Source organism: Pieris brassicae, chromosome 4 (assembly GCF_905147105.1).
Source record: "Pieris brassicae chromosome 4, ilPieBrab1.1, whole genome shotgun sequence".
NCBI lineage: Eukaryota > Metazoa > Arthropoda > Insecta > Lepidoptera > Pieridae > Pieris > Pieris brassicae.
In genome coordinates, this window is record NC_059668.1 from 773,581 (window position 1) to 797,078 (window position 23,498).

At 35.6% G+C, this 23,498-nt stretch overlaps 1 protein-coding gene across 2 annotated transcripts; it reads right to left on the bottom strand.

The window, feature by feature from the left end:
- Positions 1 to 1,125: 1,125 nt before the first annotated feature.
- Positions 1,126 to 23,450, bottom strand: LOC123708084 (peptidyl-prolyl cis-trans isomerase G). 2 transcript variants are annotated; one of them, XM_045658577.1, is made up of 19 exons: positions 23,102 to 23,450; positions 22,792 to 22,897; positions 22,314 to 22,401; positions 21,528 to 21,557; positions 19,266 to 19,405; positions 18,878 to 18,986; positions 16,804 to 16,971; positions 15,550 to 15,622; positions 14,798 to 14,899; positions 14,155 to 14,215; positions 13,786 to 13,848; positions 11,836 to 11,901; positions 11,538 to 11,646; positions 10,867 to 11,043; positions 9,920 to 10,537; positions 7,837 to 7,915; positions 5,927 to 6,017; positions 3,684 to 3,789; positions 1,126 to 1,888 (listed from the first exon to the last, which is right to left on the bottom strand). In XM_045658577.1, exons 1-19 carry the CDS (start codon positions 23,291 to 23,293, stop codon positions 1,813 to 1,815), a joined length of 2,454 nt encoding a protein of 817 aa, XP_045514533.1. In that variant the 5' UTR covers positions 23,294 to 23,450; the 3' UTR covers positions 1,126 to 1,812. The 2 variants fall into 2 exon arrangements, with proteins under 2 accessions (XP_045514533.1, XP_045514534.1); XM_045658578.1 differs by lacking the exon at positions 21,528 to 21,557.
- Between the last annotated feature and the right edge of the window lie 48 nt (positions 23,451 to 23,498).

The window sequence follows — 23,498 nt, forward strand, 5'->3', positions numbered from 1 at the left end:
AAATGTAAAACAACTTTGAGCCACTGGCTCGGTACACTCAACTATAACTAAACAGACGGGGTGGTCAATAGCCTGAAGGGCAGGACGGAAGCTCACTGTGAGTAACGAAGTACTAGAGGATCCTCGGTCAACGTGTTTTTTTACTCTAATGTGTTTTTGACTATTATTATTTGCTACGGTGATTGCGTCATCCAGATTGGTTATGTGGGCCTCTTTGGGGCCTTTTTATCCGGAGAAAGTATTACTCTCCTTAAAGCCTCAGCTAACATCGGAATATTGGGTGTTGATATATCGAATAACATCCAGTTTCGCGGTCATTTGGAAGGGAAGGCTAAATTAGCCTCCAAAAAGCTTGGTGTGCTCAGCAAGGCGAGACGGTACTTCACTCCGGGCCACCGCTTGCAACTCTATAAAGCGCAAATTCGGCCCCACATGGAATACTGTTCTCACCTCTGGGCGGGAGCTCCCCAGTACCAGCTCCTTCCACTTGACCGTATTCAATGAAGAGCGGTTCGAATCGTCGACGACCAATCACTTTCCGTGCGGCTTGATCCCTTGACGTTGCGTAAAGATGTTGGGTCCCTCTGCATCTTCTACCGCATTTACCATGGGGAGTGTTCAGAAGAGTTGTTCGGTCTAATACCCGCAGCTGAGTTTCATTATCGGACGTCAAGGCAAAATACAAAATACCATCCGTATCACCTCGACCTCCGTCGTTCCACAACTGAGCGTTTTTAAAGCAGTTTTTGCCGCGCACCACCACTACGTGGAACCAGCTGCCCACTGAAGTATTTCCGAACCAATTCGACTTAGGGTCCTTCAAGAAAAGAGCGTACCAATTCTTGAAAGGCCGGCAACGCACTTGCGAGCCTTCTGGCAATCTGAGTGTCCATGGGCGGCGGTATCACTTATCATCAGGTGAGCCTGTTGTTGGTGCCCGTTTGCCTGCTATTATATTTAAAAAAAAAAACATGCATATGGTCTGGCGCCTTATTAAGTTCTCATGTCACTATATTTCCAACATATTATCATAAGTATCCCATGAGGCCCTGATTTTAGGGGCTTGAGGGTATAAATAAAGCACAGATAAGTATTTCGAAATAATAAAACACAAATTCATACATAAAATTTATTCAAGAATTTGTGTCTCAACATAATTGTATACTTTTAACCGGAGACCAAATATTCAATATAGGAAGCAGTAAAATCAAATATTACTTTAAAAAAAAAGAAACTACAGAATTTCTAGAGAACTAGAGAAATCAAAATATCGACTCTTCCATCTGTCAAATGCCATTTGACAGAAGGTAGAGTTCGTAAAATTGTCTTTGAATCTTAAACCTTAAAGATATCCTCGAAATATATGCTTTATGGTACTTTTAAATTTCCAATAACGATAGCGATACCCATTCCGACCTTTTGCTTACAAGATCGATGTAGTTCTCTCATTATTGGAAGTTAAAGAGATACTGATCTTGTTATAATAATTAACCATGCCAAAACCAATCAATATTTACTGAAGAAATATTTCGTTTAATCAATACTAAGAAGTTCATTGTTTTTTGCAATAAAATCGTTCCCCTTGTATTTAGAAACAGACTACTACCGTAAACCAATCTCAAGTCACTTCTTGAGCTATGTCAACGTCAAGTTATAAATAAAAATGGTTTCACAGTTCTTGAAAGTAGATTTTGAGTGACGAGCTAGAATACAGATTGTATAAAAACGGAAATTACATCGTCAAGCCTAAAGTCTAAGAAAACTAAATATCTCTATTTCTCGTGGAATTGGTTTGCTAAGCTATTTAGTTACTTAATCTGAAGAGCGTCTGCGCCTGCGCCGAGGGGAAAGCGAGCGGCGACGGGAACGGGAGGCGCTGCGGCGAGACCTAGTAATCAATTTAAAAATGTATGAAACTTCACTATTTCGTCCAGTAAAAGTTAACTTGTCCACTTAATTCTTAAACCGTAGGTTTTATCATATTCCAAATAATTTTAATACAATTTCGAATCAACGTTAACAATCGAATTGCCCCCATGTGGGGTGTAGCACTATTTCATGTAATAAAAAAAGATTTTTTTTTTGGAGTTTACTCCTTAAGAAACGATTTGAGTTATAAGGCCCGGTACGGAAATTTTATGAGGAGTAAAATCAAGTGTAACACGAAAAGTTGAGGCGTTACGTAGAAAGAGACAAACATATATCTCTGTAGGATTGAACTCATTCTCTCTCTAAAATTGGATTTGTATAAATTGAACACAATTATTATTGTTATTATTGTTACGAAGACGGGTCGACTGCATGTTTCTAGATTTTTCCACTAGTTAGAGAACTTTTCAGCAGGCTGTAATATGATTTCTGACCGTTTCAGGAGAGGGTCAATCACATATTAGAAAATTGTAATTTCCATAATGTTACCCTAGTTTTCAGGAAGCTGAAACCTTTTTTCAGTCTGTTTCAGAACATGTGTAGTCGAGTGGTGCAGTTTTCAGGAGACCCGTTTTCAGGCCTAGGTATAACCCTTTGATGAAGGAATATTCTAGACCAAACTTTCTAGGTGTGAGACAAGACGAAATGATACGAGAGAGAGAGAGAGAAGATCAGAACTTTCTCGAAGCTAGACTGAGCACTCTAGAACGCCGTACGACAAGGACGGAGCAATGTGCGAAAGAGACAAAGAGTGCGGACGTTCTAGAATTGTGCAATCGCTACTCAGTAGCAAGCCCGCCTAGAAAGTTCTCGAATATTGTTTAGAATTATTCCCAGGGATATATAAGCGAGCCGAAACGCGACTAGTCGCCTTTAGTTTTGAAAGCGATAACAAGAGAGAAACACCGAAGCGATAAAGTGCGAATAAAGTGATAAAGTACTGTGTGAAGTGTGTATAAGTGAAGTAATTAGTGACTGTGTTTGTGTGTGTTATTAGTGCATCTCTGCAATTAATTTGTGCCCATAAATTCCTCATTGATTTATCAAGAAATAAACCTTTGAAGAAATCTACGGCATTTTCTATCCGATCCCCTAGCTCGTAACAATATTATTATTATTTATATTGTTTTGTAACATACTTTATGTAATACGCTTTATTGAAGTAATATAAATAATCCGAATAATTACAGATATATGTTTGTTTCTCTTATCATTTTAGCAGATGCGTTCATTTACCCTTTTTTTCTATTCGATATATATCATAATTATCGTTCGTAAGGAGTAAACTCCAATCGTGCGTCGTAGCTGACACACACACACATTTCTTTTACTAGAAATTCATAAAAGTAGCTACTTATTATGTTATTTTTATATTATAAATTAAATAGGCCGTTTAATATCCGCCCATACATAATGCTTCCCATGTCATTTTTTCCCACGTTAAATCTTATGTCTGTCCCTTTGTAGTTTCATCGACGGCTAAATAAATTTTCACTTTAAAAACGGTTTAACCGTCTTACGAACTCACTCATGCACTTACGCGTGTTGTAAAAAGTTATAAAAATGTAATGCAAAAAAAAAATTGTTATGGAATTTACTAATAAGTTCATTATGGAAGAGACAGGATCCACATGATACACAGGTATTTCATACCCAGTGTTCCCAGATCATCATTTTTTTCAAAATTTATTTATGATGTCCCATTATTTACTATTTTTCCCAGACAGCAAAAACTATTTGCATCCTTCTCTCACCTACTGCGACTGCGTCTTCTGTCTCTGTCTGGAGTGCGACGTCGCTTCGAACGCTCGCCTTCGGACGACGACGAACTGGAATCTGGACGTTTCTTCTTTTTCGCCTCTGAAATATCAGAGACAGTTAAGACAAACAAATCTGTATTTCTGGTTTTACAACTCTTTCGTCTCTCTCTCAAATTGTCTTTACGCTGTGATGACAACAGTAAGAGTACTAAGTACATATTAAATGCTCAAATCAATGGCCTAGAACGGACGAGAAGAAGAGGCAATATCGTCGCTGTAGAATGATAAACCTCGTCTGTCCAGTAAACCAAACATTACAGGAAACAAAAAAAATGTTTCATTTCGTCAATGTTCGTTATAATATTATTGTGCTTTTGTTCATAGTTTTGGATGGTAAAAGGGATATTATTATTAATAACATAAATAAGTCCTTACTTTATTATACCAGTTAAATGATATGATGAGAGTCTAAGAATACGAAATAAAGATTTTTTTGACATACGAGGTAATCATTCTACAGTGACGATAGTCTCTTCGCAACTATTTTTAATCGCCAAGATTTTTGTTTTAAACAACGTTTGTTAGGAGCTGCAATCATTACACACATGAGATCTTAAGTAATTATTAATTTTAAAAAAATATGAGCCGTCACGGGACGCCTGGCACATGTGAAACATCGACATTATTAAAGGTAATATGCAGAAAAGAGCATATTGTGATAGGAACTAAATATGTCATAATGATAAAATAAAATATTACGATTTTTTCTCCAGATATCGATGACTATATATTGAATAAACATTTATTTTCATTAAATACAAAAATTTACGAATTTATTTCAAATCGTGACTACTTATAATTCGTTTAATCAGTGACTTCGGTAATATTTATATTCGATGTTGCCTCTGAGGACGGTTTAACTGTGACAATTGGTCGATGGTAACTGAAGTATGTTACAAAAGTATTGGACATAGCATTATCAAGATATCTAATAAATACAGCATCTATTATTGTTCCGCGCTCGAACATGCCAGCGACTAAAAGCGAATAAAATAGCAAAAACAAAGATATTTTGTCCTCTATCAGCAGGAGACAGGGTGAAATAGAACGTATACGTATACGCACGTACTTATATTATAGTGGGAACGATACGCATCATGTAACAACTAACATCAACCGCATACATTTCATCCATCAGCGCATACCACAAGTAGCAACCGTTCACGAGTATGACGCATGGCCAGCCATCGCCATATTTTGGATGACAAGATCGGGATGGGTAGGCCTCGTCGTAAATACTTGGACCAAATCAAAAGTACTATAGAAGAGCCAAGTAAAAAAATACCCATAATCGAGGAGTATGAAAACGAAGGTCATGAAAGCGGATGAAGCGAGAGAGGAATATCAGGACCCTAGCAAGAGATTCGTGGTCTAACCTACCCCTTCGGGAAAAGGCGTGATTATAAAAATTAATTAATACAATAAATGTACTCCTTATGTAGTTTAATTAAGAGGTACTTGAAACTTCATCGAATAGAAAAAGAATCGATTTATAAGTGCGGATACTACTACTCGCAGCCAGCTGGTTAACACACATCACACACACATCGCTCGAACGGTATAGGAAACATCTTGAGGTTTGGTTTGGGTCTAAGGTGGCTGATCACCTACTTGCTTATTACTTTTATAATGCAACAGATACAGACATCTGAGACCTAAAAGCAATATTTAGCTTTGGTAGCGTCACTATTTATTTTATTTTATATTGCCTTCGTGAGCTATACAACGATCAAAACTTAGCAAACCACTTCAACGGTTGATTTTCCTGTGTGTCTGTCTCGCTCGCTCACAGGTCTTATGGAGAGATATATTGATAACGGGTATTAATAGTAATAATTTTTCGCTATCGGAAAATAAAAGCTCTCAATTTGTAAGATAAATATCGCCATTTAATATCTTCAAAACACTTTAGAAGATGTTGTGTATTGCGTACCGAAATGTCGAGTGTCATAACAAAATCTTTTATATTTATAGAAAAACAACAACCCTTACGCGTAACGACCAATCAGGAGTCAGAGTGCGCATGCGCACGTAGTTAAGTATCGATAACGAGGTCAGTTACATTTATCGCCGGTCTACTCAGTTTAAAATGCGACGACTTTAGTAGCGCCATCTACGTGTCACCACAAACCCACCGATTATTTAATGGCGAATAAATAAATAAAATAATGACTCACCAGCAGCTTTATTCTCACGATCGCGTTGCCTCGACTTGATCAAACGAACAATCTCCATCAATTCCTTCCGAGCTTCATTTCTTTCCTCTTCCTGAAAACAGATTTACCATCTAGTATTGTCTGTTGTTAACATAGCTTCTACACATTCAAAGAAAACTCTTGTTTAACGGATTGAAGCTATGAAAAACCCCAACAAAAACAATCCACGAAAATAGAGGACGCCGTGAATCATTTCTGCAAAAACCCGTAATCTTTTAGTCAGATATACAGATAACACAACTTTCGCTACAGCTGTGATATGGTTTCACATTCAACACCTTTTGTTTTCAGTCACCGTGACGCACAATGTCGGGAGAAATGCAAAATTATGTAAAATTATTATAAGTTTATAATATTGTTACGAAGACGGGTCGACTGCAATGTTTTTAGATTTTTCCACTTTCCAGACTCCACCAGAGAACTTTTCAGCAGGCTGTAATATGATTTCTGACCGTTTCAGGAGAGGGTCAATCACATATTAGAAAATTGTAATTTCCATAATGTTACCCTAGTTTTCAGGAAGCTGAAACCTTTTTTCAGTCAGTTTCAGAACATGTGTAGTCGATTGGTGCAGTTTTCAGGAGACCCGTTTTCAGGCGTTTTCAGGCCTAGGTATACCCCTTTGATGAAGGAATATTCTAGATCGAACTTTCTAGGTGTGAGACAAGGACGAAATGATACGAGAGAGAGAGAGAAAAGATCAGAACTTTCTCGAAACTAGAATGAGCACTCTAGAACGCCGTACGACAAGGACGGAGCAACGTGCGAAAGAGACAAAGAGTGCGGACGTTCTAGAATTGTGCAATCGCTACTCAGTAGCAAGCCCGCCTAGAAAGGTCTCGAATATCGTTTAGAATTATTCCCAGGGATATATAAGCGAGCCGAAACGCGACTACTTTAGTTTTGAATGCGATAACAAGAGAGAAACACCGAAGCGATAAAGTACAGTGTGAAGTGTGCATAAGTGAAGTAATTAGTGATTGTGTTTTTGTGTGTTATTAGTGCATCTCTGCAATTAATTTGTGCCCATAAATTCCTCATTGATTTATCAAGAAATAAACCTTTGAAAAAATCTACAGCATTTTCTATCCGATCCCCTAGCTCGTAACAATATACATAGCTTCAATCCGGTAAAAAAGTTTTTTCTTTAGATTTACTATCTGTATTTAATCTAAAGACGGCCTTAATCCACACGAGTCTTCAAAGTTCTTCAAATATAAAAAAAAACGTTTTTTTTTCAAGAGCTTTTTAGTGAATGAACTTTCGTTTAATAAGACTATTCAAGTAGAAAATTTAATAATGTTTCCGATGTGTTTTCACTGCGTCTTTGAACAAAGGTCGTAAACTTTTTCTTTTCTTATGAAAAATCGTGTGGAATAAATAAAATAATACATAATCTGGCCCGCCGAACTTTGTTTTTACGCTTAAAAAAATTACTTAAATTAGCGATACATTTTTATTACATTTCTCTCGGTACTAATAATGTTGAAGAGCATTGTTGGCCTAGTGGTTTCAGCGTGCGACTCTCATCCCTGAGGTCGTAGGTTCTATCTCGGCTGTGCACTAATGGATTTTCTATGTGCGCATTTAACATTAGCTCGAACGGCGAAGAAAAACATCGTAAGGAGACCGGCTTGCCTTAGACCCAAAAAGTCGACGGTGTGCGTCAGGCACAGAAGGCTGATCACCTACTTGCCTATTCGATTAAAAAAATATCATGAAAGAGATACAGACATCTGAGGCCCAGACCTAAAAAGGTTGTAGCGCCATTGCTTACTATTATTATTACTAATAATTTTGTCTTCTTTACGCAAGCACTGAACATTATTTATGACAATTGACAATAATTTCAGCCATTTGTCCAAACATACCTTTTTCTTCTCTTGCTCATCTTTCTCCTTTCCATCAGATGAAGAAACCTTGCGCTCGCGTTGCGGTGACTTTGTTTTTCTAAACATTATATATATATATATATATTATATCTAAAACATAGAACCTTCCCGTATAACTCAGGGATCATAGTTCCAGTATCCAACGAAACAATTGTTTCGAGTTAATTAATAAATAAATAATTGTTTTTTATTTAAATCAAGCCAAATCCTTAACTAAAAGGGAACATACTAGAAAATCTAGGCTAATTATCTCTAGCAAATGAATTTGAGACTTTTAAATAAATTTTGCATTTAAATTTATATTTTAACACCAAATTTAAATCGTATTATTTATTTTTTTACTAAATATTCAATTGTATGCAGCATAGATAGTGCTTGTGACCATGCATGTATCGTTCGATCTGAAAGATGTGAATTAATTCTGAGCCATTTACAAAAAGATCTGGTTCGTTCGACTCGTTCAATCGAACGATTGAATCAATTTCGAACGAATTAGAGGATATTTCGAACTGAAAGTTTCCGCATTGTAAAACTTCGGTTCGTACTTCAAAGCGAACATAACAAATTTAACTAAATTATATATATAAATTCAATATTTTAAGGAATGTATAACTAAGTTTGTTAGCTGGAAACTCTGACACAGGTATATTTTTTTACTTAAAAGAGTTCCCAAATCTTACACATTGTAATAAAATTGTACTTAAAATGAATAAACATATCATATTATTTATTATTATTATAGATTATTGAAATAATTTACTTAATAAATCAATAGCTCTAAACTTATATTGTTTTTTTCTTTAAAATAGAGAATCTTTCGTAATTAATCAAATAGCTTATTAAACATTTAAGAATCTGTGTGCGTTCTAACTATCCAACGGTAACAGTATCGCGAGGTGGCGTAGTGGATTGATCTCCCACTTGACTCTATATAGTTGTAGAGCCATTGCATTGAAGGATTTCAGGGTTCAAAGAGCACGCTTAACTTAATTAAATTAATGAACAAAAATTTAAACTACCCTCCCCACTTTATCAAAATTATCTGTACCCAGAGACGACTTTCCTAGACTTAATTTTGTAGTATTGAATTGTAGTTTTCTTAAAATCCGTTACGTACGTTAGTACGTTAGAGTACGTCTACCTACTAAAACTTAAGTAAGTCTCCATCTGGCGGTGATGGAGCCTGAGCAGGCCTAGTTGTTTGGAGACCAGTAGGTCGGCCTAGCTACCGCTGGTTAAGAACAGTGGGGCTGCTGCAGCTGAAAGGCTGCAATTGGCGTTAGTTGGCACTGGACAGGGAGCACTGGAAGATTCTCATTTCGGAAGACACTTTTTGGGTCACATAGCCAGTGGAATAAGTCATGCTACAATGAAGACTCAATAAAATCAGTAATATGATGACACATCAATAATGAGAGTAAAGGGAGGATCAAGCGATCTCTTCCAGGCAATAAAGAAAAAGTACTCAGAAGAGATTTAGAGAAGAGGCTTAGCGCGACTTTTGTATGCCAAAATCCAATTCATTTTTGACGTAAGGAAGTCAGACTTCCTAAATCTTTTACCAATTTCACCCATATAGCAAAGTATTTATTTATTTATTAAATTTTACCACATCATATATAATACTCTATTTACTGTATATGATAGAAACTCTTTTATCCAAAAAGTATGACAACATATATGTAACAAAAAATAAATAAAAAAATGCTTAGTAAAAGAAAGACTTCCAGCAAAGTGGGTTAAGTATGACACTTAACAATGCTTTATTTAAAATTCATCAGCAGACTACTGAATATATCCCAGCTCCGGATAAGTATTGTTTAATCGGTTATAATCACGAAGGATGACTTGTACGTCAAATGTCACGTACGGGAGTAATAGTTCCCGCTAAATCTCGATACTAACTATAAAAGTTTTTTATTACATTAAACTATTTTCCTTGGCTAAATAACTCAATATTAGCTACTAAACATTCACGAAACCAGAACTGGACTAACGTCATTGTAACCATGGCAACGCGGTCCTATCACTAGTCCGTGCAAATTGCTAGTCTAATACTAACCTTGCCTCAATATCAAACTCATTAATCGGCAGCTCTTTGTCCTTCGAATCTCTCTCCGATCTATTGCGCTTCGGTCTATCCTTAGATTTATCGATATCTTTGGATCTATCACGTCTGTCTTTGGACCTGTCACGTCTTTCCTTGGATCCACGTCTGTCTTTAGACCTGTCATATTTATCCCGTGACCTATCATGTCTCTCTTTAGATCTGTCTTTAGATTTATCGCGCTTTCTATCTTTAGATTCACGAGATTTGGGTCTATCTGGTGTATTATCCTGAGACCTTCTCTCTACATCGCGTTGGCGTTTAGATTCTCGATCGTGTGATTTATCATCCCTTTTAGTTTTCTCAAATCGATCCAAAGTTCTAGGACTAAGTTCGGGTGATTTGGTTTTAGCTCTGTATCTTTCGTTTTTCTCTTCGTTGACCTTGTTTTTGTCGGTCCGCTTGTGTCTGTCATCTTTAATTGAATCCTCTTTATCATTTCTATCAACCCGGTTCTCACGCTTTTTCAGACTTTCTCTAAGATCAGGTTGATCGTTTCTCTCGTTGCGATATTTCTCTCTTTCTTTATCTTTAGTTACTTCACGTCGGTTTTCTACAACCTCTTTTTTTGCCCTGAAAATGGAATCAGAATCGAACAATCTTTAACGTTTGCTGGAAAATAAAATTTAGGCGTAAATATGAAAATATACATAGCAAGTAAAATAGTATTGCTGTCGAAATCAAGTAAATAATTTATGCCAAATTCAGATCTAAAACTTGTTAAGCCCTTTTGACACGAGTCAAGCATTCGATTGCGTTGAACAGGGTATGCTGCTTCAAAATTGTTAACGTAAGCCGAGGTTTAGGACTTAGCCGCTGCCATTACTTGAGAATATATGGAAATAACACAATTATAAATGGATTTACAGAAAAGGTACAAGTTTACGTAGAAAAAAACTTACACTTGTTCTTTGTTCCTTGAAAACGTGCTCCTAAGGAGCGTAAAAGGGTCGTATTCACCCTTATTCTGGCTCTCAGACCCCATAGGAGCCACAGCTGACGAGAGCTTGGGGGCTGCTTGAACGACAGCAGACGATATACCTTCGCGACGACGGAAGTCACGTGTGTCTTTCATGTCCCTGGAAATTTATGATCACTTAATACTTTGATATATCAGTCTTTTAAAATTATGCGGTTCGGAAGCAAAAAATCTACGTGAATCGTATTCAATTTTACGAATAAATGAATGTTTAGGATAAATAGTTACTATAGCTACAAGCAAATATATTTCATTGCTAGTTGTCCCTTTCATCACAAACAAAATTTGAGAGAAAGGGATAGATAGATAATGAATAGAAGATATGTTTAAATAACTGGAATGTGTTTATGTTGAATAATATTATTTTGCCGTTATGTATTATTATTATAAACTTATAATTATTTACATAATTTTAAATTTAAATTTTTCGCGTGCTTTAACAGCGTGCGTGGTCACGGCGATACATAGCTTCAAACCGTTTAAAAAGTGTTTTCTTAATGTGTAACAAAAGACAATACTATAAATCGGGCAATTTAAAAAAATAAATATTAAATATTTATAAAGCTGAAATCTAAGTTCGAAAGGAAGTTTTACCTGAGCTGATCGTGTTTGGGGTTGACTCCAAGGGCCCTAGCCAGTATCTCGGCCCGATTTTCCGCGAGGCGTTTCTGCTCAATACGTTTTGATGGGATTTCGCCTTCCTCTGTTAAAACATACAAATCTATGAATCGCATTTCAATCAGGTATTAATGAAGATTTAATCACTTATTTAAACTGCAATTACGACATAAAATGCTATTTATACGTCTTATTTTTAAAGGTCATATCATAGTTTTAATGTTTTTTTTTTGTGAATTTGAAAAAGTATTGATCAAAAAATTAAAAAGCATACCTTCCTGGTCCACATCTTCTTCGAAGTCCAGTGCGTTGTAGTCGACTCTTCCATCCCGAGATTGCTCTACAAACATTAAATATGGTTAATTATAATTAAAAATCTAAATAAAATCTATTTTTTCGCGAACACTTCAACAGTTTCTTGAGATTTTATATATTTAGTTTACGGTTATTAAAACAACGCATTTATTAGCTAAACAAACTGTCCAATAATATAGACATTTGAATTTTTATAATAATTTAAGTAGGAAGAGACCAACAAAGTTGGAAAAATTATCTGCCCCTAATAAAATTGATCACATGACATAAACACAAACTATAATATTATATAACTATGCATATGATGGCGCCACTATCAGTGTTTTGTAAAACTGATGGCGCCACTATCAATGTTTTGTAAAACTGATGGCGCCACTATCAGTGTTTTGTAAAACTGATGGCGCCACTATCAATGTTTTGTAAAACTGATGGCGCCACTATCAGTGTTTTGTAAAACTGATGGCGCCACTATCAATGTTTTGTAAAACTGATGGCGCCACTATCAGTGTTTTGTAAAACTGATGGCGCCACTATCAATGTTTTGTAAAACTGATGGCGCCACTATCAGTGTTTTGTAAAACTGATGGCGCCACTATCAATGTTTTGTAAAACTGATGGCGCCACTATCAGTGTTTTGTAAAACTGATGGCGCCACTATCAATGTTTTGTAAAACTGATGGCGCCACTATCAATGTTTTGTAAAACTGATGGCGCCACTATCAGTGTTTTGTAAAACAACGTGCAACGGGCGATTAGTCGAACGATCGTACGATGTGTCACTCGATCCCCACTACAAAACCTATATAAAGCAGCGCGCGCGCACAATTAGGGCAGTCGCTCATCGACCATTGCCCGGTGCACACGTTACGTAATAACCGAGTAGCCTTTGAAATATTTACCTATTGAATTTGTTTATTAAAATCGTATTAAATTAAGAGACTGAAATTAGAATTGGAATAAATCAAGTGATTGGGAGAAAACTTTGTGTTTGTTAACTTAACAATGTCGGGGCCTGACGCTACACATACGTAATTATATTTTTGTTACTTATATACTGTTTATAAATATATATACTATATATAATAAATGAATTATATAGAAACATACTCTTATCTTAAGCAATAAAAAAAAATTACAAATAAAAAAAAGCTTTTCCGACTCTTTCGCGGAGCATTTGCTCCTCATGGCGTCATGTACCATGGACTGTTGGACTGGTTGTCGCTAATTCTTTAAGTAAATGTTCATACCGAACGTGTCAGTAACGCAAGTTGTCGTTTCAAAAATATTTAAATTGTAAAGGAGCAAACAGGAGTTTATTATTATTATTATTATCTATGTATATTTTATATCCAGTGCATGAAAATGTCTCACAAAATTAAATAAGAATGTAACAAAAATGGGATCATAAAAATAAAGGATGTAGCTGTGTCATGGACGACCGTGTTATACGTGAATATATTCCCATATACGTAATTTACGTATGTATACGTAACTTAATGTACGTATACATACGTGTTGTACGAGAATGTTATAAAAATACATTTGGCAATGTATGGCCAGATCATGCGTATACAGCAGCTATTTAAAGGAAGATAGTCAGGTCTGTCTAATTAATTGGATAAGTAAAAAAATAAATTTATTTTGTTGTGAGTGTTTTACTTAAGAGCTGTTTAATTGACTAGGTAAGCATTTATTCTATATTAATACTACAAATATTAACAACCAATACTATGTTAGAACTTGTACAAATAAGTAACGATTTTATTTAAAATTAAAACAAATTGGCAGAAGGCTCCACCTGATGATAAGTGATACCCATGGACTCGCGGGTATGGCGATACTTTAGGCGGTTTAAGAAAGAGTCTTTTCTGAAGGACCCGAAGGACCCCACCGGCAGCTGGTAACTTACCCAATGTCGTGTCACACTCTCCTTCCTCCTTCTCCCGTTGTCTGGGCGGTGTATTAGTTACCCCTATAATAAATAGATATTAATTAAATGTAATTCTTTTGAGAAGAGAATATAACAAAACCGTTCAAGTTAGTAAGGTCTGTCTAATTAACTTCAGTTTAAGTGGAAAAAATTGAACACAAGAACAGTGTCTTCCTCTTAATAGGAACTGTAATTGTTATTGGACACTTATTAAATATACTTTTTAGTAAATTAGGTGAATTTTCAATGACTGAAGTTAGTGAAACTATAAAAATACAAATCAAAGTTGAAAACAGTATTACGATTCAAATTAAGTTGAACCAGTTCAGGCCGAGATGATAAACTTACTCTGCGAGTGTTTGACTACCGGCTTCTTTAAATTCTCCTGAACACGTTCATGTTCAATACGCTGAAAAGATATAGATATAGATGGATTTCATAAATATTTGAGGGTAGACTGAAAGTGAAATAATGCGACCGGTCTCGGGAGCGATCCCCCCCCCTCCAAATTTAGGGGGGAGTCATGATGTCCTGGGGGATTTTAGTACGTACATTTATCTACGGGGAAACCTATTTTTAAATAAATGTATTTTGATACATATTTGAAATTATCTCGGCTACGACAAAAACAGTAGGGTTTTTTAATTGATATTTCAGGCTATTTGACGTCCGTCCTAGGGGGAACATTCTGTAGGAGTTGAGCTGGTATGGTAAAACAACGTTTCACGATTATTCATTTATAACTAAATCTTACTTATTCCACTCTTTTAATTTAGTAAACGACTTTAAATTATACTTGACTCGACTTTAAATTATACTTTTAATGAATACTTTAGTTCGGTGATCTTAGGACTGATTTATGAATATAATAAAGACAATAAAATATGGTGGTTGTGTGTATGTAAATCGCATTAAAAAAAATATAAATATTTCTACGCGTTTTATTTTAAAAAATGCGTCTTTTCTTAAATAAAATTTCCATTAACATTACCTCCACATCAGCAAGTTTGACGATTCTCCGTTGCGCCTGCCTCCAATGCGGCGGCGTCACCGAACGAGATCGCGAGCGAGAGCGAGACGGCGTGCGGTATCGCTGTACATTAGAGAGAGACAAAACTATAAATCGCCTTTCTTCCAATCTTTGTCATTTAGCATTCTTTTATTCATATTATACAGATATGTCTACTGGTAAAGGTTTTTCATGGCTTTAAAAAAATCCAGTGGCGCTACAACCATCTTAGGTCTGGGCCTGATTTCTGTCTCTGACGACATTTTGGATTTCCTCACAGTAATTTTCTTCACCATTCGAGCGAATGTTATACGCGCATAGAAAGTCTATTGGTGCACAGCCGGGGATCGAATCTACGACCTCATGAATGAGTGTCGCTCGCTTTTAATGCCTTTAAACTCTTAAATAATTGAATAAGGATAAAAACGTAGAAGAATCCACCATTATAAAATAATAATTTGATTATTGCGTTACCAAATATACATACAACATTTTGAGATATTAAAAGCGTAGCATATGGGCTTCTAGTACGTCACCGCCCAGTTATATACACATAGGACAACAAAAAGTTCCGATGCAAAATTACAAATAAATATATAACTCGATTTAATGTAATAAATATGTAAATGATACAAAAAAAAATTATATAAATAATTTCCTGGTAATATTGGAGTGTACGTCCAAGAACGTAATACGTTCATAATAAAATAAAAATTAAAATGTTTGAAACTTACAAACACGCCACGCCCCTTAACGATGCGGCCGCTGCGTGTGTACGCGTGACGTTCGCGCTCTCGATAACGCGGCCTGAAAATAATAAAAATTATAGAATAAGGCACAAACACGCTAACGTGATGTTGACACTCCCAATAGCAGAGAAATGGGTACGCTTGAAGAACCTTTAGTCGAATTAGTCGAAACGTCAAACTTCATACTGAATGCTTTGACACCTCTTGAAACTAGATATAAGATGGATGTATTTTATAGATAGAGTCTAGGGGTGCGAGTCAAGACTTCTAAGTAACTCCCTTATTTCAAATCCAATACGCCGGTGACAGACAGTCGAGTCGTAGTCTTCCCAAGATCGACGACCTCGGTATTTAAAAAAGAGTTGGTACTCAACAAACACTCTCAAAGGTTGCGTTTGCGTTTAATGGACCATATATATTGATTTATAAAACAATTTATCTCCTCACTATGTGGAACCAGCGTTTTCAGTGGATTTCCTGATCATATAGTTTCCTTCAAGTAGTGTTCAAGTAGTTTTCGGGATCAATCCCGAAGCATAATGACGAGATCCCGTTCGAGATTGACGGGATCGGGCTGCAATGGTCAGCGATTCTACACACATCAGCTCGGGACGCTTCACGCGACATTGTACATTACATAGGGTACATTGCAATGGACATTAGATGCCGGTTAGCAGATAGCACTCTTGAGACACATTAGAAGATACTCTTTTTTTGGAAGTTACTTTCAAAATCACCAATTTTAATCTCCTTGAGCTATACCTACTTTTGTTTTGATTATGTTCATGTAATTAAAACTGTTAGTTGTTTAGTTCGTAATATTAGAGGATAAAGGCTTTTGTTTTCTTTCAAATAATATTTTATTTTAATTAACCTCACTATCGCAAACATGCAGTTTTCATCGTATTCAGTCACGTGAATTATTTTTTTACACTATACGAGATCCCGAAAATTTCGGGATCCCGCCGGATTGATATTTCTAATCCCGCGGGATCTCGAATTTACGATCTCGAGTCGGGATTGCATTCCCTAAGTAGTGTACTCGTGAGCCATTTGCCCAAGGCTTAGCAGTTTTTTTTTTTACCAACAAGTAATAATCTTTTGCCCAGTTGGAACAAAATCTTTTATACACAGGCAGAGTCCGAATCCACTACCTCAGGCTTGAGAATCTCCAGACATTGTTACTCTAAATAAACTTACGGAAAATGTTTTTAGAGAGCAATCTTTAAAGCAACTCACCTGTCCCTATCTCTCCTGGTGTCTTTATCCTTTTCATCCCTTGTTGCTCTCATCAGGAATCTATTGGTGGGCACATCTGGGATCTCCTTTGGATCAATTTTGGTAGTGCTGACCAGCGGATGAGATGGCTCTGAGGTTTGCTCACCCTCAGACTGCTCAGACTGATGTCTAAAAAGTTTACATATATTTTTTTTGCATGAAAATGGTACAAACATGTTATGGTGGTACAATCTCAAGTTAGCATATTCTGCCACACATAATACGAATGTGTCTTAAGGGTAGAATAGAAATTACAATTACATTACGAGTCATTATAGTCAATTCTTATATTAATTTATCACTACATCATCACACACATGACTTTTGTTACGATAGCAATTTTTTTAGCGCATAGTGCTTTAACAATTCCAACTTTTGAAGAGGATGAAAAGAAAAATGAATATCGTTTAAAAAAAATACTTCGAGCGGAGTTATTATATTGATAAAATACATATAAAAATAATTACAGTCGCTAATTGTTGTGGCATTAATCTTTACCACCGCGTCGGAGATTTTACCACTATGTGTGACGACAAGGGCGCGGTGAGTGGAGCCTGCAGCCAGTGGCAGCGCGACCAGCGGACAGTGCGAATCGAACTATCTAACGCGAAACCTGTGCGCGCGAATCACAAACTTCCCCTTGTAATTTATAATTAATTTATTCTTGTTTAAACGCATTCTTTTCTCTTAACGTGTTATCAATTCTTTTCTTTATTTAATCTGTTTTCTTCGGTGTAAACTTTTAACTTAATATACATACTAAATACTCGAAGAAATTTTTGTTTGTTTCACTACTGCCTAGCCTAGGAGCTATATTATATGGTGCTCGCCTCACGCGCACCTATAAATCCACGTTATTCATACGGCCCGTTTTATGTAGCCTGTTCCCATATCGGAATACCAACACAACTATTTATATAGGCGTCAGAAAAAATAAACAAATAATGTCATATCAGCATTTTTAAGACAGAACTACGTCTGTCGGGCCCGCTAGGTAAAATATATTATAACGTTATCAAATTAATATAAATTATAATGTTTCACGTAAACAACATTAATATAATAATATTTATTTTCCAACAGTAATAGTAGGTAGATCTTTTACAGTTTTTAGTAAACTATTATAAACCGTGTTTGCCATACAAAAGATTCCTATACAATTCCAGATTTAATTATGATATGTATATATGAACTTCGACCGTGGTTTATGTTGATTTATTTTATATATAATGAAAATAACTGGTCGACTCTTCGCTACTTCTTATAATACTAAGTTATATAACTTCGTATAGTATTGTGTGCTTACAAAGTATTTAACTGTATATATATTGCGAGAGTACGTAGTTAGTAAACTTAATTAATAAAGTTTCATTTCCAGTTAAATAAATACATTCCCGTTTAAATTAAATTATACAGTGGACACTCGTTAATTTGTATACCTCGATGATTCGCGATGTTATTGCGGTCACACTTCTATGCCCTCAGAACCGACACGAATGAGCTCAACACTATCGAAAATTCTATATACATTGATACGTTGATGTCGCTCACTCAAAAAAAGTCATATTTCTTTATGAAATAAAAAATTATAAAAAAACATTTGTTAATACATTAAATCACAAATTTTGATAAGACTCTTATTTACTTGAATCTCCACTCCCCATAGTGATTAAACACTTGTTATTTTGAACTGTAGGTTATTTGAATTTTATAACTTCTTAAGTTTCAAATTATCGAGAGACGACTGTATAAGTAAAAAGGTATTTTCGTTAAACACGAAAACCGTTGAACTCTTAAGAAATAAACTGTAATATTATCAAAGAGGCAAAAATTAATACAAACATTTTTTCGCAAACATTACTCAATGTATAGAACATATTCTTAAAAAGCTGCTGTAAAAGCACGCGAAAACTTTTACTGGTTTAAACTGTTAATAAAAAAAAAACAACTGCAATCAAAACAAAGACTTGCTCAATTGGATTTTAATAACAAATAATACTTTTAAAAAAAAGCAGAAATGTGCCTTTTGTCTTACCGTTTCTTCCTTTTGTCCTTCTTCTTTTTCTTCTCCTTCTTGTGAGACTTCTCAGAGTCGGCGTCACTCTCATCCTTTTCTTTTTCCTTATCCTGTTTGCGCTTTTTGCCTGATATTACATTTTAGAATATTAAAACACATTTAATTATCATTCGTCATGATTTCAACTATCCTGTTTGACGAAAAAAATAATTAAGGAAAATAAAGTTTATAATAATATAGCTTCGATCCGTTTAAAAAAGAAAAAATCTCAAAATCTAATAAACCGACCTTGGTAAGACCGTTCATTAAGTTGGATATTATTATTATTATGCGTTATTATCAATTCCAACAAAACCACATACGATTTAAATTAATAACAGTTTTTGGAGTTGGTGAATGACCTTACCGGCCTTAAGTTTCACAAGCTGTCCACAATTGGTAACGGTGATGTCCTGAAGAGGTCTCGCGTTGCGATCCACGGGAAGTCCTTCCAACTGCCGCACCAGCGTCGCCCCGTTCACTACGTGGCCGAATACTACGTGCACACTGGAACAACAGAGAGTCATGGTTAAATTTAGTTAATACACTCCTACAGTTAGACTCGTATCCTAGTCAATAAGCATTAAACTTGCATTAATTTCCTTGAATTTAAAGGAATCATAATCGAACATTGTTAACGAGTTAGTCGCGCTTTTGATCTTTAGCAGCAATATTTATTTATTAATAAATATAAATGTCGCAACCAACTAGCTAAATAAGCCGTTCAATTAACAGCCTAACCTCTTAACTAATCAGTGCCGTTTAACTAGCGGCCTGAAACATTCAGCCGTAGCGTTTGTTACATTTAATAAACTGTATGATTAATGCTTCGTACGATGGATTGATCCAGAAATAAATGAAATGAAACATCTGACATAAATATTTCTTTGAAAATTTAATTGCTTGAGTCAGTCACAGCTAAATTCACATTATTACTCTCTTCCATTGTATTTGTTGTTTTTATTAAGCTTCGGAAAACACCGTCAAAGTTGTCTTTTGCAGTCGCCATATTGACTGTTTGAAGAGTTTCGTTTCGAGTTTGAGAGTGGCAGACTAAATTTAATTTAACAATCAGGCTAGGCAAGTAGTGAAACATCATCGATCCAAGTCATTTACCTAGCTGTTTGAACACTTGCTGAATATAATTCAGGCCGCTGTTTAGTTATTAGGGTAGACTTTTGATTAAACAGCTACTTGAGCTAGTTGGCTGCAATGAGTTGTCGAAGTAAAAATTATGAAGTTTTTATATGAACACGGATCAACGGATTTCTATGGACACAGTCAAGCAAAGTGTTTATAATGTTAAGATATATATCAGTGTGTTAGCGGTAGTTGATCTAGTACTTAGGGTAAGAAATTAAACACTTCAATGATGACTTAATTCACTATAATTTACTTCACTGATTTTACGTGAACTGTATAACTTCAAACTTGTACAAAGAAAAAAACCCATCCGCATGTGTCACCACCTCTTTTATACGCACAACTCCCTCCTCCGACTCCACCATCCCGCTACGGGGAGATGGTCGAGTCAATTCGTAAACAACCGAACGAGTCAAATGAATAACTATTGCGCATGCGCACTTGTAGCAAGATTTTTAAGAATATGTTTCATAAAAATGTTTAGAATTTAATTAGTTTAATATTAGGACCTTTCTCTTTAACTAAACCAATGACAATACGTTCTTTTCTTTAACAATAGTATTTAGCTGATTAAAATTATATTTCTGAGGCCGGTGAAGCGGTGCTAGCAGAGGGACCACAAAAGTGAATGTTATATAAACTATTGTTACGAAGACGGGTCGACTGCATATTTCTAGATTTTTCCACTACTTAGAGAACTTTTCAGCAGGCTGTAATATGATTTCTGACCGTTTCAGGAGAGGGTCAATCACATATTAGAAAATTGTAATTTCCATAATGTTACCCTAGTTTTCAGGAAGCTGAAACCTTTTTTCAGTCGGTTTCAGAACATGTGTAGTAGAGTGGTGCAGTTTTCAGGAGACCCGTTTACAGGCGTTTTCAGGCCTAGGTAAACCCCTTTGATGAAGGAATATTCTAGACCAAACTTTCTAGGTGTGAGACAAGGACGAAATGATACGAGAGAGAGAGAGAGAAGATCGGAACTTTCTCGAAACTACATTGAGCACTCTAGAACGCCGTACGACAAGGACGGAGCAACGTGGGAAAGAGTAGCAAGCAGTAGCAAGCCCGCCTAGAAAGTTCTCGAATATTGTTTAGAATTATTCCCAGGCATATATAAGCGAGCCGACACGCGACTAGTCACTTAGTTTTGAATGCGATAACAAAAGAGAAACACCGAAGCGATAAAGTGCGAATAAAGTGAATACAAGTGACAAAGTACTGTGTAAAGTGTGCATAAGTGGAGTAATTAGTGACTGTGTTTTTGCGTGCAACTAGTGCATCTCTGCAATAAAACTGTGCCCATAAATTCCTCATGGATTTTTCAAGAAATAAACCCTTGAATAAATTCACGGCATTTTCTATCCGATCCCCTAGCTCGTAACACTATTAATAAGTTTTTAATTAATCTAAATACACAATATCACATATTAGTCAATAAGTCTCAACATATTTTTATTGTAATAGACATGAATGAAATACTCACTTGTCGAGATGCGGCGCTGGCTGTGTTGTACTACAACACACAGAACACAAAGAATGATAGCGGGCTGCGGGGACCCCGGCCGCGACCTTTACACAACGTACATTTCATACATGACACTATGCAGCGTCCACTCGCAGCTATTATATACAATAGAACCTTCTCAACAAACAATTTGTAATAACCTTTATAATTACTGCATTTATTAACTAAAACAACACAAATAACTAACGATAATGTATCACTAAATGAAAGTAACAGAAAACCTGATTCATCATGGTCGGTGTAGACAGTTAATACTTTTTAAACGATGCCTTCTATTATTGACTTGAAGAAATAAACAGTGTATAAAATAAATTCAGAAAATTTAGAATGAATTTGTTCTAAATAAAAAATTTCTAAAACACACCGCTAATATTAGGTGATGTATCTGTTTACCTGAGAGCTATACCATATAGAAATAGCAAATCGCAATGAAGTGAAGGCTGCAAATACACTACTGGAAAAAAGGCAACTAAGCTACCAAAATGTCATTAGGGATTTGTGTTTTTGCTGTATCAATGACGTTTATCAGTCACTAAGCTTCATATACTCAATTAACAATACTAACTAAACAAATATGGTGTTGTTTGAAACCTAAGCCAGGAACATTTGATTTAACACATCACACTAAGTAATTAGTCATGGCGTAGTACATATTGTAAGTTAACTGTAAATATTAATGTATTACTTTAAATGTAACATAAACATATAACAAATCATCTTTCTCACCCATTAATCCAAACTTACATAAAGAACTGTGACCCGTTTGTGTCCTTGCCTCGATTTGCCATAGACAGTAAGAAAGGCCGTTCATGCTTCAGTTCAAATGTTTCATCTGAAATTAAGAAATCAATTTTGCAAAGCTAAAGTCAATCTGCAAAAAATCTAACGTGAGTGGTTTTGTGAAAAATTAAAATTACTATTTTAAGTGATGTGAGCAGTGTTAGCCTAGCGACTTCAGCATGCGACTCTCATAGCTGAGGTAGATTTGATTCCCGGTTGTGCACCAATGGACTCTCTTTCTGTGTGCATTTAACACTTGCTCAAAGAGTGTAAGAAAACATTGTGACGAGACCAGCCTGTCTTAGACCGAATTTTCTATGCCTACCCATGCTTAAAATTAAATATAGATATTTCTAAGATATCAATGTTAATTATGACAAAACATCTGACATATGCACAACACAACACATGAATAATATAAAATTTAAATATAATAGCTCACCTTCAAAGGTACCACCATAAATTGATTCACCTCCGGTACCATTGGCATTGCTGAAATCTCCTCCTTGGATCATGAAATCCTTCACCACACGGTGAAATACCATGCCCTGATAAAGTAAAATTGCATGACATTACATTATTAATGCAAATTACGATTATTACAGATATTACAAATAAAAATTAATAATGTGTTAAAAGTTTTTGTATAGCACATATTTTTTAGGTATGTTAGTTCTCTGAAGTTTCAGTTATGTAGGAAAAAGTGTAGTAGTAGAAATATTGGCATACCAGTAATACCATTAAATTCTAACCTTATATGTCAATGGCTTTCCAGTAATTTTTCCAACTCCTTTGTCACCAGCGCACAGGGCCCGGAAATTTTCGCACGTCTTTGACGCCACATCATTGAACAACTCAAACACAATACGACCCGATGGGAGTCCTCCGATAGAAATGTCCATGAACACACGGTCCCTAGGATTTTCTTCGCCGTCCACAGTCATTTTTATTGTAGCAATATAACAAGATCAAATTAACAACTTTCGCTTATTTACTAGTTAATATAACAAACGCAAAGCATTTCAGCTTGTAATATTATTGTTTTAAACGTAGTAAGTTAAATTCAGGTTACGCTGACTACCACAGACAATTTTTTTTTTTTAATTAATTTTATGGACTGGTAACGAGACCTTTAAGTCTTATTTTCGG